The sequence below is a fragment of the Musca autumnalis genome, unplaced genomic scaffold (assembly GCF_047663935.1).
Source record: "Musca autumnalis isolate F117 unplaced genomic scaffold, ASM4766393v1 scaffold_4, whole genome shotgun sequence".
In the NCBI taxonomy this organism is placed as follows: Eukaryota; Metazoa; Arthropoda; class Insecta; order Diptera; family Muscidae; genus Musca; species Musca autumnalis.
In genome coordinates, this window is record NW_027411977.1 from 201043065 (window position 1) to 201061490 (window position 18426).

At 36.6% G+C, this 18426-nt stretch overlaps 1 protein-coding gene across 16 annotated transcripts in view; it reads left to right on the plus strand.

Annotated features, from left to right (window-relative positions):
* Positions 1-18426, plus strand: part of Plp (Pericentrin-like protein) — a 164469-nt gene that overhangs the window by 14529 nt on the left and 131514 nt on the right. Inside the window, exons 1-2 of one of the 16 annotated variants that reach the window (XM_073981182.1) lie at positions 5771-5999; positions 6313-6402. The exons of 14 other annotated variants lie outside the window; for them this stretch is intronic. In XM_073981182.1, the coding sequence (XP_073837283.1) occupies positions 6388-6402 (15 nt within the window). In that variant the 5' untranslated portion in view covers positions 5771-5999; positions 6313-6387. Of the gene's footprint in view, positions 1-5770; positions 6000-6217; positions 6403-18426 lie in introns of those variants that run through there. One more of the 16 variants, XM_073981181.1, reaches the window with a different exon arrangement.

Sequence of the window (18426 nt, forward strand, 5' to 3'; positions counted from 1 at the left end):
TTCTGAGGGCTTCTATAAGGCAGAAGACAATTAAAGGGGCCTTCTATGAGGCAGACAACATCATCAGAGGCCTTCTTTGAGGCAGAACACCATCTCAGAGGATTCTAGGAGGCAGAAGGCAATTTCAAAGGCCTTCTATGAAGCAGAAAATTACTTCAGAGGCCTTCTATTAAGCATAAGAAATCTTTAGAGGCCTTCTATTAGACTAAAGGTCACCTCAGAGGCCTTCTTTGAGACTACTATGAGTCAGAATACCGCTTCACTGCTCTTCTATGAGGCAAAATATAACTTCAGATGCCTTCTATGAGACAAAAAAAAAAACAACTTTTGATGTCATGTTTAAGGCAGAATATAACTTCAAAGGTCCTTGATGATGTAGTCGTCATATCAGAGGTCTGCTATAAAGCAGAAAACAACCTCAGAGACCATATATGAGGCAGAAGAAATCTTCAGAGGCCTTCTATTAGACAGAAGACCCTATCAGAGGCCTTCTATGAAGAAAACTTCAGAGGGCTTCTATTAAGCAGAAGACAACTTCAGAGACCTTCTGTTAGACAAAATATAACTTCAGAGGCCTCATATGAGGCAGAAGGCCACTTCAGAAGCCTTCTATGAGGCAGAACACCACTTCATAGGCCTTCTGTTAGGCAGAAGACCACCTCAGAGGCCTTCTTTGATGCAGAAGGAGCCCTTCATAGAAAACAGCTTCATAGGCCTTATTTGAGGCAGAAGTCCACTTCAGAGACCTTGTATGAGGCAGAGTACAACAGAAGAGGCCTTCTATGAGGCAAAACACCACTTCAGCTGCAATACAACTTGATAGGCCTTATGTGAGGCGGAAGTCCACTTCAGAGGCCTACTCTGAGGTAGAAGACAGCTTCAGAGGTCTTCTATTAGGCAGAAGAGAACATCAGAGACCATCTATGAGGTAAAATACCACATCAGACACCTTCTGTTAGGCAGACTACCACTACAGACGCCTTCTATAAGACAGAAGACCACTTCAGAGGCCTTCTATTATACAGAAGACGACTTAAGATATTCTACGAGTCAGAATACCGCTTCACTGCTCTTCTATGAGGCAAAATATAACTTCAGAGGCCTTCTATGAGGCAAAAGACAACTTCTGAGGCCATTTTTGAGGCAGAATATAACTTCGATGATGTAGACGCAATATCAGAGGTCTTCTATAAATTAGAAAACAACTTCAAAGACCATCTCTGAGGCAGAAGAAATCTTCAGTGGCCTTCTATTACACAGAAGACCCCACCAGAGGCCTTCTATGAGACAGACGACCACTACAGAGGCCTTCCAAGAGGCAGCAGACAATTTCAGAGGCCTTCTATAGCAGAAGAAAACTTCAGAGGGCATCTATTAAGCAGAAGACAACTTCAGAGACCATCTGTTAGACAAAATATAACTTCAGAGGCCTCATATGAGGCAGAAGACCACTTCAGAAGCCTTCTATGAGGCAGAACACCACTTCAGAGCCCTTCTATGAGGCAGAAAACAGCTTTATAGGCCTTATTTAAGGCAGAAGTCCACTTCAGAGACCTTGTATGAGGCAGAGTACAACAGAAGAGGCCTTCTTTGAGGCAGAACACAACTTCAGATGCCTTCTATGAGACAGAAAACAGCTTCAGGGGCCTTCTATTACGCACAATACAACTTGATAGGCCTTATATGAGGCAGAAGTCCACTTCAGAGGCATACTCTGAGGTAGAAGACAGCTTCAGATGTCTTCTATTAGGCAGAAGAGAACATCAGGGACCATCTATGAGGTAAAATACCACATCAGAGACCTTCTTTTAGGCAGAAGAAATCTTCAGAGTCCTTCTAATAGACAAAAGGCCACCTCAGAGGCCTTCTGTTAGGCAGACTACCACTACAGACGCCTTCTATAAGACAGAAGACCACTTCAGAGGCCTTCTATTATACAAAAGACGACTTAAGATATTCTATGAGTCAGAATACCGCTTCACTGCTCTTCTATGAGGCAAAATATAACTTCAGAGGCCTTCTATGAGGCAAAAGACAACTTCTGAGGCCATTTTTGAGGCAGAATATAACTTCAAAGGTCTTCGATGATGTAGACACAATATCAGAGGTCTTCTATAAATCAGAAAACAACTTCAGAGGCCTTCTATGAGGCAGAAGAAATCTTCAGAGGCCTTCTATTATACAGAAGACCACATCATAGGCCTTCTATGAGGCAGACGACCACTTCAGGGACCTTTTATTAGGCAGAATACAATTTCAGAGGCTTTCTATGAGGCAGACGACCACTACATAGGCGTTCTAAGAGGCAGCAGACAATTTCAGAGGCCTTTTATAGCAGAAGAAAACTTCAGAGGCCTTATATGAGACGGAGTAAAACATCAGAGGCCTTCTATGAGGCAAAATAGCACTTCAGAGGCCTTCTATTAGGCAGAAGACAATTTCAGAGGCCTCTTCTATGAGGCAGAAGAAATCTTCAGAGGCTTTCTATTAGATAGAAGACCACCTCAGAGGCCTTCACTGGACTTCTATGAGGCAAAATATAACTTTAGAGGGCTTCTATAAGACAAAAGATAGCATCTGAGGCCTTCGATGAAGCAGACGCTTCACTGGTCTTATATGAGTCAGAATACTTCTTTACTGGCAAAATGAGGCAAAATATAACTTCAGAGGCCTTCTATGAGGCAATAGACAACTTCATAGAGCATCTTTAAGGCAGAAGACAACGTCAGAGGCATTCGATGAGGCAGGATACCACTTCAGAGGCCTTCTATGAGGCACACGACAATTTCAGAGGCCTTCTAGGAGGCAGAAGACAATTTCGAAGGGCTTCTATGAAGCAGAAAACAATTTCAGGGGCCTTTTATGAGTCAGAATTGCACTTCATTGGTCTTCTATGAATCAGAACACCACTCTACTGGACTTCTATGAGGCAAAATATAACTACAGAGGCCTTCTTGCAGTTGTGAAGTATTTTTGAAGCTTTTTTACTATCAAGTCAGCCTAGTGTCTCTGGTCTTCCTAGAATCCTTCTTCAATACACATACATATAGAATCGAAGACTTTTTTCTTCATGAATTGTAATGCCTTCCAGTTCAGAAGTTTGATAGATTGGCAGTGGCTTAGAACGCTAAGACCTCGACAACATTGTCTGTTTGTTGGAGAGGACCCAGGTTCAAACCTCAGCCGGGGCAGCCGGGCAATAAGTTTAGTATATATACATGTTTTCAAACTCAGCCTTTGTCTAGCAGCACATCTAAATATGCCTTATGAGCTGGCTTAAACCACCAGCGAAACGATAGAAGCATATTGGTTGGATGTGTGTGGACTTCGCAAGATATCACTTTTTCAATACAAAACTCCTTAGGTTATGATAAGCTCAATTAATTATATTAAATAAATACTCTCACAAATAAATGAATGACCTTCCTTCGTCCTAAAAAGACAACGATTAAATAAAAACCAGTAAGGAAAGGATCAAAGTCGGGCGGGGCCGACTATATAATACCCTACACCACTGTGAATATGTAAAATATAAATCGGAGCTATATCCAGATCTTAACCGATTTTTATATAATTTGGCACATTTATTTCCAGACCGAATTCAGTCACACATTCCAAATATCATTGAAATCGGACTTATATATCGAGTTTGGAGCTGAAAATGCACGAAATCGGCCGAAAATATATATGGGTGCTATATCCAAATCTGAACCGATTTCGATATAATTTGGCACATTTATTTCTAGACTGAATTCGGTCAGACATTCCAAATTTCATCGAAATCGGAAATATATAGCGTGTTTGGTACAGAAAATACGTGAAATCGGCCGAAAATATATATGAGAGCTATATCCAAATCGGAACCGATTTCGATATAATTTGGCACACTTATTTCTAGACCGAATTCAGTCAAACATTCCAAATTTCATCAAAATCGGACGTATATAGCGTGTTTGGTGCAGCAAATACGTGAAATCGGGCGAACATATATATGGGAGCTATATCCAAATCTGAACCGATTTCGATATAATTTGGCTCAATTTAAGTGGCGAAATTTCGTGGCCACTGGGAACCACATATGTAAAATTTCAGCTAGTTCAAGCAAAAAATGTGGCTAAGATCCCTAAAATACCTTAAATCGGGAGGTGTCGTTATATGGGGACTATACCGAACCGTGGACCTATCTTGACAATTTTTAGTGGATCAATTTCGCGGCCATTGGGAACCTCAAATGTAAAATTTTCAGCTGGTTTGGGCAACAAATGCGGCTAAGATCCTTAAAATACCTTAAATCGGGAGGTACAGTTATATGGGGGCTATACCAAAACTTAGACCGATATAGCCCATCTTCGAACTTGATCTTCCGACGGCTAAAAAAATGGTATTCCCCAATTTTCAGCGAAATCGGTCAACAAATGCGACCTGTATGTTGCGAACGGACGGACGGACGGACATGCATAAATCGACTCAGAAAGTGATTCTATGTATATCCCTAGAAGGAACTATAGGTCTATCTCGCTTCCTTTTGTATGTTACATACAAATGCACTAACACATAATACCCCTTACCACATAGTGGTGTAGGGTATAAAAATCGCGATTCAAGTTGACATTTTAAGGGTTTTCTTTAGTCCCATTTCGATAACACTTGCGGTTTCCAAGCAAAATCGTGAAAACAAAAAAAAACCTACAAATCTGAACTTTGATAGCGATTTATTAAAAAATCCATCCATCGATTTTTTCTTGTTTTTGGATTTTTCTCATCTATAAACAGTGCTGCTTCAGAATCCGCAAAAACTTCCCTGGGGTAGCGGTTTTTATTTAAAGTTAGTTAAGGTGCACTGTGCGTAACATTGTAATATAAGGAGGCGATACAGTCAATCCATTGCCCTAATTTGAACTTCTATATCTCAATAACGGTAAAAACTACGAAGATATCATAAAAATTAATCTTGTAGAAAATCTTCATAGCTACAAGATTTTCTTTAGTCCCGCTCCGGCGATTTTTTTTTTGATTTTTCTCATCTATGAACATTATAGTTTCAGAATCCGCAAAAACTTCCCACGTCTAAGCTTCTTCCATTTAAATTTCAAGAGCACCGTGAAATACCTTTACCCAAAATCAAAGATAATTGATAATCCTCTAAATTATTCTTAAAATATCAAATAGGAAATTTTCTGATCTCTAAGAATGTAGGGTCTTACCTTGTCGGCGCCGGGCAACCATACTTTATTTTATTTATTTAGATTTTTCTTGTTGTTGTTGTAATTTTAATGTGATCATTCACCTGAAATATTGCATAGTCTCTATAATGTGCGGAATTATTCAAAATTATATAGGGTATGAAAATTAGAAGCAACACGAGATATGTGAATGTAAATTAGGCCTTAAGATGTTGTTGTTGGTGTTTTTGGTTCGAAGATTTATTATTTTATTTATTTTGCAAATTTTTACATCATCAATCTCTTCTTCAATATTGTTCTCTCCTAAACGCTAATTGGTTTGCTCCCTTGGATTTCGCATTTGAGGCACTCACTTTTTTCAATAAATGATAAGTTACCGCTGACTGCCGCATGAGAGTTCTCCTTTCTGTTCGTTTGCTGTGTGTCTTCCACACCAAGATGACTGCTGATATATGCGCCTATGCCGCGCCGCTAATTCAGTTTTTCATATCGTTCGTTCGTTGTTTGCTTCTGCTAGCTTTTTGTAGTGCCTGCCGCCAGCCACTCTTGGTGGGGTTTGTTATCGTTGAATAGAAAGTGAAACGTTTAGTTTTTCATGCAACGTCGTCGTGTGGCCTGTGTCGTTTTCCTACACTGATAGATATAACGCGTCTGTGGCGGCATTGAACGTTCTTTCCACATAGAGAACACCAAAAGTAGAAAAAAAGGCGCGCGTTATTTTCGATGTATTGTGTTCGATGATAATCAAGAGCATTTAATATCTGCTTTTCTTCAAGAAATGCAAATAGAAGAAGAAGGAATTAGAAAAAATGTGTTGTGCGTAATTTTATAAAAATTTGTGCAAGTGGATTTGAAATTGAAATCGTATTGAAGTTTTTGTTTTTTTGAATAATGGAAAAGCCATGTGTGTGTTTTTGGCAATAAATATAAAATTTTGAAATTGAATAATCGTTTGACTAGTTAATTCTGATGTGGATTTGAAATGAAAAATTGCAACATTAATTAAAATGACCTACCCACCTTTCAATGTGAAGTAAAAATATATTTTATGTGAATAATTGCATATTATGGAATAAAAAAAAAAACAAAATAAATTCACATCATTTAAAAAAATTATAATTTGTTTCAGTATTATTAAAAGCGTACATTGGACATCTTAAAGACATCTTTTCGCTTAAAAATGTTTTAGATTTCGGCTATCAAAATGCCAAAAATTCATGTAAGTTTTTATAAACCTTTAAACTTCATAAGCATTTGAACTTCGATTTGAAAAACTTGTTCTTCAAAAAAAAAAATGTCTTGAATTAAAGCAAAGTTTGCGACATCCTTTGCAATTTTATCAATTAAATTTCAAATGCAAAAAGAATATTTTGGATGGGATTTTTAAGAATATTTTCTTGGTAGTTTTTCAGATAAATAACCTCGGTTTTTTAGAAGGAATATCAGACGTAAATTGCTATCAAAAGCTATACATTTTTATACACTTCACGAAAGATATAAGGGGTTATTCTCAATGAAAACTCCCCGTGAGTTTTGTCTTTCTGTTGTTTCAACTTAAGGGAGAGAGTCACGGGGAGTTTTTGTTCAAAATAACCAAAATACAACAAGTCAAAACAATATCAACAGCAACGTCTAGGTCAGGTTAAATTAGGTTTATGTAATCGCCGGTGCCACGAAGAGCACTCCACAGGCGGACCTCAATGTTCTACTTAATCTCCATTCATCGGATCTTGTAGCGTAGGAACTGGCAGCCATTTAATGTATACATACCTCAAAAGGAAGCCTGCACCCACAACTTCCCACCTTTAGGCGGTATAGAAATTTATACCGATGGCTCTAAGATGGAAACTGGAATAGGAGCAGTCTTCTATAGCGATAACCCTAACTAATGATGAATTTTATGTAACCTCTATTTTTGGTCCGATTAATGTCAAATTTTGGGACTGGCATATTTTTGGCTTCTGATTAAATTGCAATTGAAACATATCACATATGCAAAATGCATAAATTTTCATATGCAACAAATGTTTCAAAAATATCTTCAAAAATATTTATGTGTAAATTTTTTCTGTTTAAAATTCACTTCAGAGAAGTCAATAAAAGAAAGAAATTTATAACCACAGCCACAACTTCAAAATACCAGAAATCGGGAGATACTGTTCTATGGAAGATTTATGAAGACGTGGAGCTATACCGACACATTTTAGGTGGAAAGTTTTATACTCCCAACGAAGACTAAATACAAAATTTCAGTGATATCGGTTGAATATTGAGGACGGAACCTTAAAAATACCGAAAATCGGGAGTTACCGTTCTATGGGGGCTATATGAAGACGTGGAAATTTCAGGTGGAAAGCTTAATACCCCAAACGAAGACTAAATACAAAATTTCAGTGGGATACTGAGGCCACAACCAACAAAATACCGGAAATCGGGAGGAACCGTCTTATGGGGGCTATATGAAGACGTGGACCTATAGCTACAAATTTCGGGCGGAAAGTTTTGTACCCGCAACGAAAACTTAATACAAACATTTCAGCCATTTCAGTGGGATATTGAGACACAACCTTCAAAATACCAGAAATCGGGAGGTATTGTTCTATGGGGGCTATATGAAGACGTGGACCTATACCGGCAGTTTTATACCTCTAACCAAGACTAAATACCAAATTTCAGTCATTTCGATGGGATATCGACCTTCCAAATACCGAAAATCGGGAGGTACCTTTCTATGGGGGTTATACGAAGACGTGGACCTATAGCGACAAATTTCTGGTGGAAAGTTAATAACCCCAGAGAAGGCGAAATACCAAATATCAGTCATTTCGATGGGATATTAAGGCCACAACCTTCAAAAAACCGAAACTCGGGAGGTACCTTACTCTGAGGGAGTGAAGACCTGGACCTTTACCAACACATTTCAGGTAGAAGTTTTATACCTCCAACGAAGACCTAATACAAAATTTCATCCATTTCGGTGTAATATTGGGGTCACAACCTTCAAAACACAGGAAATCGGAAGATACCGTAATATGGGGGCTACAGGAAGACGTGAACCTATAACGACAAATAAAAAGTGGACATTTTTATACCCCCAATAAAGACTTAATACCAAATTTCAGCCATTTCGGTGGGATATTCAGGCCACAAATCCTTGCAGATGGTTTTGCATATGCTCATTTCATGCAAATGTCTCAAAATATGCAAGATATGCAAAATATGCAAACATTTCTGGGCCTAGTTCGTTTTATTTTGTGATAAAACGAGTTTCTGTCTAATCAGATTTTCGCTACGACTACGATACTCAAGCGACCTTTAAATCACTCAGGTCCCATAGTGAGAATAGGAAATCACAAATTACTGCAGAAGCAGATCTATGCCTCGCAAATGGGAATGAGAAGAAATTGCTGACTACTGCAGGTGTCGCTGTCCAGTGCTCAGGACTGCGCAAAATAGGTGAATACTCGACCCAATATCTCGGACAGCCTTCTGTCAAACCATTCTTCCCGTTGCAGTCATTTTAGATGTTTGGCCAAGAAAAGCAGACTTTTCGTCTCAGTTTCGTAGAAAGTGAACGGTATATTCACCAATAACACACCGTCTTTTGATCGTGAACATTGGACAGCGACATCTTTAATGCTGGATTCTCTATTTTTCTTCATCGTCGGTATAGATTTCTATGTCGTAGGGCCTTATGGTTTCAGATCTCTGTAGGGAATGTGTTTATTGTTGGTTTGAAGTTTATTTGTAGGATCGCAGCGTGACCATCGAAACGGCGCCATAAGTTTAGCTCTTTGAGTCGTAGTACAGTTTTTGCACTTCAAACTCCAGTACCGCATTTAGGTCAGCCTGTAGAGTGATTTTCGTATAAAGCAGAAAAGTAGCTAAGTGCGTTTACTAACCCAATTTTTACCAATTTTCCTACTAATATTTCTGAAGAAAGAAAGGTAGACCTCACAACAATCAGTACAGTCTGATTCCAAATTTTGCCGGTAAGTCAACATGATTACGCTGAAAGGATATTGCCACTTACGAAAATATTTAATATGGACTAGCATGGTAATCGAACCCAATCATTCAGCTGAACATTGCACTACGGTGGCACTTTGCCAGGGGTTGTTCTTACAACGGTTACCCTTACTCGGATGACTCGTCGGAATCGGTGGTGGTTGAAGGGTTTGCTGGGTATCGGGACCCGGTGGTTTCGCTGGTGGTTTCGTGGATATTCGGTAAACTGGTATATTGAAGACGATGTGTAGATAATCGGGATGGCGGTTTGTAGGAGATCGGGGACCTGCTATGATGTCGACAGTTCGCAGGGAACCAGATGGATTTGGAGTCCGGGTGATAAGTTCCGGGTGCACGGTGGATTCGGCCGATGGTGCTTGGTGAACCGATGGATTCAACGTTCAGCTGTTGAAGTTTAGGGAACACTGTGGATTCAGCGTTTGGCTGTTGATGTTCGGGAACACGATGGGTACGATGTGCGGGTGTTGACACGATGAAATCGTCGCTCGGGTGTTAGTCTAGGACTACGGTCTAGTTTCTACAATGTACTACTACTACCCAAATAGTGGAACGTCTAGAGGTGGGGGTTGTGGCACCCAGGCCTCTCTGTAGGGAATGTGTAAATTTTTTGATTCGAAGTTTATTTGTATGATCCCAACGTGACCATATTCAGGTTTAGCTCTTTGAGTCGAAGTGTGCTTATATATACCAGTCTCTGCACTACAAGATATAGTGGGTGGAGATCCAGTAGTGCATTTAGGGCAGCCTTGCGGAGTGCTCTTCGTAGCAGCAGTGAAATAGTTTAATTCATTTACCAAGCCAGTGAATTTTCCTACGAATATTCCTGAAAAAAGAAAGAACGACTTCTCTCATAACAATTAGCACAGACTGATTTCAAATTTAGCTTGTAAGGCGACATTACGCTTAGAGGTTTTTGGCGACGCTGATACTATTTAATTAAGTCCAGCCTGACAATCGAACTCAGGTATTTAGCGTGCCTCATATACCCTTAGCCTTTATGCTAACGATGATATGTACAATTTGAAATGATCAAAAATGTACCTCATCGAAATAATGATTTTGGACCCCAAGTATGTTTGGACGTAATCCGTTTCAGACAATTTAAAGCTGTTTTACCCCAGTGTGTATGTCTTACTAACTGGCTGGGGTGCAAGATAACTCTAGTAGTTCAAGTTCGAAGATGTCCCATGTCGGTCCACTCCAAGGGCGCCTTAAAAGTTTAAATTTTTTGCTAAAGTGGTGCCTACGGGAACTCTCGAAAGAAGTAACAAATTTTACGGTTCTATGTTTTGCAGGGCCAAGTCCACACTAGGGTTATGACTTTTTTACAACCTCGTATCCCCGTATAATATTTTGATGAGTTTTTACCTAAGATTGCATAAAATCTTAATTATAAAGTGATTCGATAAAAAAGGTTCCGCACAAAAAGCTTTTAAAGTTTTTATTTTTCAGAACTTTTGATAATTTTTTGAAGTCACTAAAAGCAGATATTTCACTGAAAACAAGGTATGGGGGCACACGACATAACCAGAATGACATAACCGTTTGTTTCTAGCTAATTTTATCATCGTATTATACAAAATTAAAAGTGATTTGTGCGGGACCTTTTTTAAAATTTAAATGGAATAAAAGTTATTTTAGTTAGTAATAGGCAAACAAACGGCCATTCATTCGTGCAAGAGGAAATAATTTGAGATTTTTTTTTTATTTCACAGAATTTTTTCAATTTTTTTTTTTCAAAGTGATTCGTGCGGATCCTTTTTTATAATAAAATGGAATGAATGTTATTTTCTTACTACAGGAAATCATTTTTGGGAAGAAAAATTCAAAAAGTCATAGCCGTAGTATATACACTTTGATACGAGCAAAAATGTGCCTCATCGAAATAACGGTTTTAGACCCCAACTATGTTTGGACGAAATTCGTATCAGACAATTTGGAGCCGATTTAGACATGTCCGTCCGTCTGTCTGTCCGTCCGGTGGTGTGTATGATAACTTTCGAACGTATCAACCGATTCGAACCAAATTTTGGGTATCGTAATATTTTGTTCATACTTAGTTTAAGTTCGAAGATGGGCCATATCGGTCCACTCCTTCGGGTATCTCCCTCACAAAAGTTCAAAATTGTTGTGTAAAATGGTGTGAACGATAACTCTCGAAAGGATTAATCGATTTGGTCCAAGCTTTGTACATCGTATTATTCCTTCCAGATGTAGATTGGTTTCGAATATGGACTATATCGATCCACTTCTTCGGATACCTCCCACACAAAAAATCGGATAAAGTGAAGTTTTAGAGCTCCTGACGGATCGTTTTGAAAATTTTTTCATGAGGTTATCATTGCGGCTCCCTTTACGGCGGAACATTTTTTTCTTGCGCAAATCCATACTTCCTGAGATATTGGTCTAAAATCTCTAATAAACCCTTACGGACCAATCAAAATGGCAAATCCGCAAGATAATTCTCGCAGGTAGTTCCTGAGTGGTTCAGACTTTCCACATAGTATTATTCCATCCAGTCATGTATCATTTTGGAATATGGACTATATCGGTCCATTCTTTCGGGTACTTCCCACCCAAAATTCGGAAAAAGTGAAGTTTAAGAGCTCCACTCGCATCGTTTTGATTCTTTTTTCAGTAGGTTGTTCTAGCGGCCTCATTTACAACGGTACATTTTTTCCGGAGTAAATCAATAGTTCCTCCAAAACACTGCCCTAACCCTAAAACATAACGTAATTTAATATTTCGAGTCCTTTATGAAGAAGTTTAGAAATCAAAAATGTTTGGTATATGTCAATGATTTGGTATATCCCCATATTACGGTACATACAGATTTTAAAGCAAACTCGTTATACAAAATCAATATATTTCATATTTTTTATTGTCTGTGACTGAGTGTATATCTCCGTCAGCACAGCTGACAGATACTTTCTTACTTGCTTATCACTATAACATTAAAATTTTTTCTAAGAGAAGCCAATACTTCCCGAAATATGGACCGCGAAATGTCGCAAATATTTAAAGCCTGTCCTTCATACACATCCCGCACAAAAGACAATTAAGTCCATATTTTTACTGTAGGTAGACTTTTTACCGCTTACAATTTATCAGATTACAATTTACCTTTTAAGACACCTTCTTATTGCAATGATTTGCGATGGGGAACAAGAATTTAAAAATATGGTTGAAATTTAAACAATCTTCATTTAGTTTTCAAAAAGATTTTTTTCGGATTTCTACCTTTTGCCAATATTTCCCCAAATTTCATAAATTATCTCCTCGTTTTCACGAACATTTGCATCTATGAATTTTTCATAAATTGAATTTAATTGCAAAAGAAAAACAAAATTATTGATGTACTTTGTGGTTAATAAAGCAAAGCAAGCCAGCCGTGGCCACATTTGCTTCTAAATATATCCAATTTTCGTGTTTGAATTAAATAAAAAAGGAAAACTTCTGCTCCCATCTGCGTTTAATGACTCAATATTTTCCCAATTTCGTTGCTCCTTTTTTTCTTTCATTTGGCAAAAATAAATTCTATTTTCAATACATTTTTAGCATCAAATACATTGCTTTGCTAGATTTTTTTTCATTGAAGTTGTTGGTTTTTTATTGTTTAAATAGTAAAGTGTGAAAAGAAATGTGAACCATTAAAAAACAATAATAACAAAAACAACATCATGATCATCGCTTTATCGTCATCGTAGGTACTTCTTCTCTATTGAAGTGAAGTGTTTTCTTTGTGATTTAGCACGTGAATAAAATAGAATGGCATGGTTAATGTTTTTTGATTTGGCAAAGGAAATGCGGTGGTACCCTACCCTACAAATGGACTATGCCTCGGATAGATGTTTTTCGTAGTACTCAAATAGCCATGAGATGGAAATCATGCATATAAAACAGGATGCGAGTGTAAAAAATGTTAAGGACAAAATATTTTTATTATCTTATGACTTATTTAAAGGAAATTCCCATATGATTTGTTTGAAGACTCTGAACACATGTTTTAGCTTCTATGCAAGCAGCCATAGTGTGACTGGACAAAAAACACTGTCAATGTGACTTAATAGCACGGGGTGTCCTCAGTTTATATGTATACAATAAATGATGCTTCATAATTACAACAGAAAGAATTTTCATTGCATAGCTAGTTTCCAAATAGACATGCCATTGATGGATGAATAATGTGTCCATTGTTCGTTTAGTGGCATATCAGTTTCACGGCTGACACTTCAAAATGAATTTATATTTCCGCTTAGTAGTTGTATCACTATTGATTTTAATAAAATCATTTAGTGGGAGAAATTTATTTTAATACGTAGAAACATGAGAACTATGATCGTTGATTAGCTACAAATGTATGCAGATGAATGGTTTCGGAATAAAATAGTATTAGATAGACTATATTATGTCAAAGCAAGCTTCAGTAGATTAAAGGATGCTCGCTGAGCAGATGAGTGATTTAGAACTATTATTAAAAAATCGACTAGCTCTGATAGACCCCTAAATACTTCCAAAAATATTCAAAAATTCAAGAGTCTCTTAAAATATGTTTATAATATTTACGAGTCCGTTAAAATATTTTGAAAAGTCCACGAGTACCTTCAAATATATTTGAAAAAATTCACGAGTCACTTAAAATATTTTTAAAAATTCCTTGAGTTCTTTAAAGTATTTTTAAAAAATCAATGAGTCCCTAAAATATTTTTAAAAAAATTTACGAGTCCCTTAAAATACTTTTAAAAATAATCAGGAGTTCCGCGCACATGGTCTCAGTCACCCGGCGCCTTTAAATCTATATTTTATAAATTAATTTATAAAATATTTGTAAATAAATAAATAAATAAATAATCAGGAGTCCCTTAAAATACTTTTAAAGATAATCACGAATCCCTTTAAATATTTTTAAAAAATTCACTAGTAACTAAAAACATTTTAAAAAAATCGAGGAGTCCCTTAAAAATATTTTTAAACAATTCACGAGTCCCTTAAAATACTTTTAAAAATAATCACGAGTCCCTTAAAATACTTTTAGAGATAATCACGAATCCCTTTAAATATTTTTAAAAAATTCACGAGTAACTAAAAACATTTTAAAAAAATCGAGAAGTCCCTTAAAAATATTTTTAAAAAATTCACGAGTAACTAAAAACATTTAAAAAAATCGACGAGTCTCTTAAAATATTTTTCAAAAATCCACGAATTCCTTAAAATATTTTTAAAAAAATTCAGGAGTCTCTTAAAATATTTTAAAAAAATTCACGAATTCCTTAAAATATTTTTAAGAATATTCACGAGTCCCTTAAAATTTTTTTTAAAAAAATTCACGAGTCCCTTAAATATTTTTAAAAGTCTTTTAAAATATTTAAAAAAATCCACGAGTCCCTTAAAATATTTAAAAAAATCCACGAGTCCCTTAAAATATTTAAAAAAAATCCACGAGTCCCTTAAAATAATTCTAAAAAACCCACGAGTCCCTTAAAACGTCTAAGAAACAAGCAAAAAAGTATCAGTCGGCTTTGCCGACAGAGATATACCCTCAGCCAATGTGAACTGAAACACTTTTTGGATATTTGAACTTGCTGACAAAAATGTGGATTAGGATTAAAGTTCAAAAGTATTGCGGAGAAGGTACATAAAGGGATGGACCGACATAGTCCATTATTTAAGTGGATCTTATTTTGGGAGTCATATCTTTTCGATAGATATCGCGCCCACTAGTCATTTCGGTGTGTCATCGTATAACTTTTGGACCAGTATGCCAGAAAGCATGGATTTGTCCACGGAAAACATAATATCGCTGTAAACAGGACCGTATCGAACAGCATCGGTATGCATTTCCAAAGGATTTTCGAGCGGAACCTTAACTGCACATGGACACAAATGTTGAACTTTTGTGGGGGAGGTATCCTAAGGAGAGGACGGATATGGGCCATTTTAGAAGTTTAACTCAATTTGGACAAAATGTTAGGAGATCCAAAGTTTTGGACCAAATTGTTAGATCCGTTCAAGAGACATAGTGCACACCATTTTAGTGACATTTTTTAAATTTTGGGGGAAGTAGTGGAAGCTGTGGACCGGTATTGCCCATATTCGAACTGAAACTGAAGTTTGGACAAAATATGACGAATGCCAAATTTCGGTGCTCTGCAGCTACTACATATGGTGCCATAGGGGGTTTCACACCTTTCGGGTTGTTTTCTCAGGAAATATGGGCTTGCCCCTAAAAAACTTTTACCGTCATTAGTGAGGCAGCGTATGCAAGTTGTATCAACAAAAATCCAAGCGATTCGGAAGCATGTCTTAAAGTGAGCTTATCCGAAATTTTGTGTGATAGGTACCCGAAGGAGTGGACAAATAAAGTCCATATTCGAAACTGATCTGTATGTGGTAGATATATTTGGATGTGTAAAGTATGGACCAAATCGGTCACTCCTTTCAAGAGTTATTGCGCGCACAATTTTTCCGAACATTATTGAACATTTGTCGGGAAGGTACCTGAAGGAGTGGACCGATATGGTTTATCTTCGAACTTAAACTATGTTTGGACTAAATATTACGAAGGCCAAGTTTTGGACCAAATCGGTAGGCAGACAGACGCACGGACATTGCTAAATCAACTCCAAATTGTCTGAAACGGATTTCGGCCAAACATACTTGGGGTCTAAAACCATTATTTCGATGAGGCACTTTTTGTCCGTATGAAAGTGTATATGAGGAAAAGTCAAAATTTTTTAATATTCCATTTGAAAAAAATTAAAATTTTTTTTTGAAAAAATTCCCATTCTCAAATCTGTTCGAGATACTAATTTTGGTAATTGCGCGCAAAAGTTATGGCGGTTCCAATTCTGGATATAAAAAAAATCTTATAAAAACGCTATTCATTATATTGAGAAACAGTGTTAATTTATGGCTTCCTACATACTATATGTTTACTGAGGTCCCATAACTTTAGTAAAAAAGTTTTAAATTTTCGCGGAAATTAAGAAAGAATTCAAAAAATGGCTTGCTTGCAACTTGTTTAAATAAAATTTAAGCTGTTTATGCATCGGAAAAATATTTTAAAAATATGTACGTAATCTAAACATCGCGACGATTCGAATGAATATTATAGCAAAAACAAAAAAAATATATTGAGGGAAGTTATAAAATTTTTGTAAGAGAAAATATTTTTTCAAATTTATTTTGTGAGTTAGTTGAAGAAAATGTAAGAAAACTAGGTCGGAGTTATTCTTCTTACTTACTTACTTAGCTGGCCCATTACAGAACATTTGTTCTATAAGCCGAACTAAGAAAAGATCTCCATTCCTCTCTATTTGTTGCTTCGCACTCTGGAATACCGCGCCTTGGCCTGTCAATTCTGCGTGCACCGCCAAGCGGTCCGTATTTATACGCCTTTATTTATTTATTTATTTTATTAATCCATTTTGTAATAAAAGGCCTAACAGACCATATATAAATATTACATAGCTTTCTAAACCTGAGTTATAATAATTCATAAAAAATAAAAAAAACGCATTGTACATTCGATGATATGATATATACGTACATATTAATACTAAATAATATTTATTGGCTCCCCAGCCACAAAAAAATTTAATATAAGGGTGCTTAATATCCACGTTAACAATAACTCGTTTATTTGATAGTCAAATTAATTTATACTGCGCTGACATACAAAAATTTTAGGATGCAAATTGCTGCAGCAGTTTTAATCGAAAAACATTATTTGAATGTGAAAAGACTCTTAGTTGATAGGGCAATGTGTTCCAGCATCGTGCGACCCGAATCAAAAACGATCTTGTATAATTGTTTCTATAGATCCTAGGTATAACTATTTGAGGGTTCCTCGTTGAGTGAGAAAAAGCGAAATTCGTCCTAAGTGATACTGGTTTGCCACTGCATATTATATTATAAAAGGATAAAAGATTACGATAGTTAATGAAGTCGTTAAATGAGCATCCAATAAAACGTTTAACATATTCGGAAATATGTTCTCTTCTACGAACATTGTAGACAAACCGAACTACAGAATTTACGATTCTACGCAAACGGAGAAGAAGAACACCAGTAGCACCGGACACTATCTCAATGCCGTATAAGATTGAAGACATTAACAGAGTATGGGCCAACTTTTCCTTTATATAGCAAGGTAAATATAGATTACATATATAAAATCTTCGTTAAGAAGACCACACTTTTCCCGATAAAATGTCAATATGGTTTTTAAAAGATAATTCATTATCAATTACCACTCCTAAACATTTATGATGAGAAACAAATTCAACATCGTTATTGAGCAATTTTATATCAATAGTAGGAAACGGATTCTTAAATGCTCCAAACATCATGGCTTTTGTTTTGGTGGGATTTATTGTTAGTGAATTAATGGATGCCCAATTTGAAAACTGGTGAAGGCACGTATTAATGCGATTCTCAAATCTTAAGGATGACTCATTGTTACAACTAAAAAGAAGAAAAATGTCATCTGCAAATTGATAAGTTATGCATGACTCAGAGTCAGTGACATCCTTAAGTTCATTTACATACAATATAAATAAAAGTGGTCCTAATACCGACCCTTGTGGTATACCACTATAGGTCGAAACCGTATCTGACTGACAACCGTTTATAGCAACAAACTGAGACCTACCGCTGAGGTAGGAATACATAAGCCTACACGCCGTGGACGAAAAATTAAATGTATTCTTAAGTTTATTTACCATAATGACATGGTCAATGGAGTTAAAAGCTTTTGATAGATCAAGAGCAACAAGCACGCTTAATCTGCCTTCATTGATATTTTGGCGTATATCATCCGTTGCCTTTATAAGTAAGTGCGTAGCGCTGTGCCCTCGCCGAAATGCATATTGGGTATCAGATATTTGACTAGACGTATACTCCAAAATTTGATTTTTCATTAAAATTTCAACTATTTTAGACACTGATGGTAGTATAGAAATTGGGCGAAGGTCATCCGGACAGCTTACATTACTCATTTTGGGGATGGGGACGACCCGAGCTGTTTTCCATGCGAGTGGAAATGTTGAGCTTATTAAGATATAGTTAACTAAGTGCAAAATAATGTCACAGACATATGGGTATATTAACTTTATAAATTGTATGGGAATTTTATCAACCCCTATTGATTTCGAGTGAATTTTACACAAAGCTTCAAAAACTTCTGCCTCCTCAACGCATCGAAATGAAAATA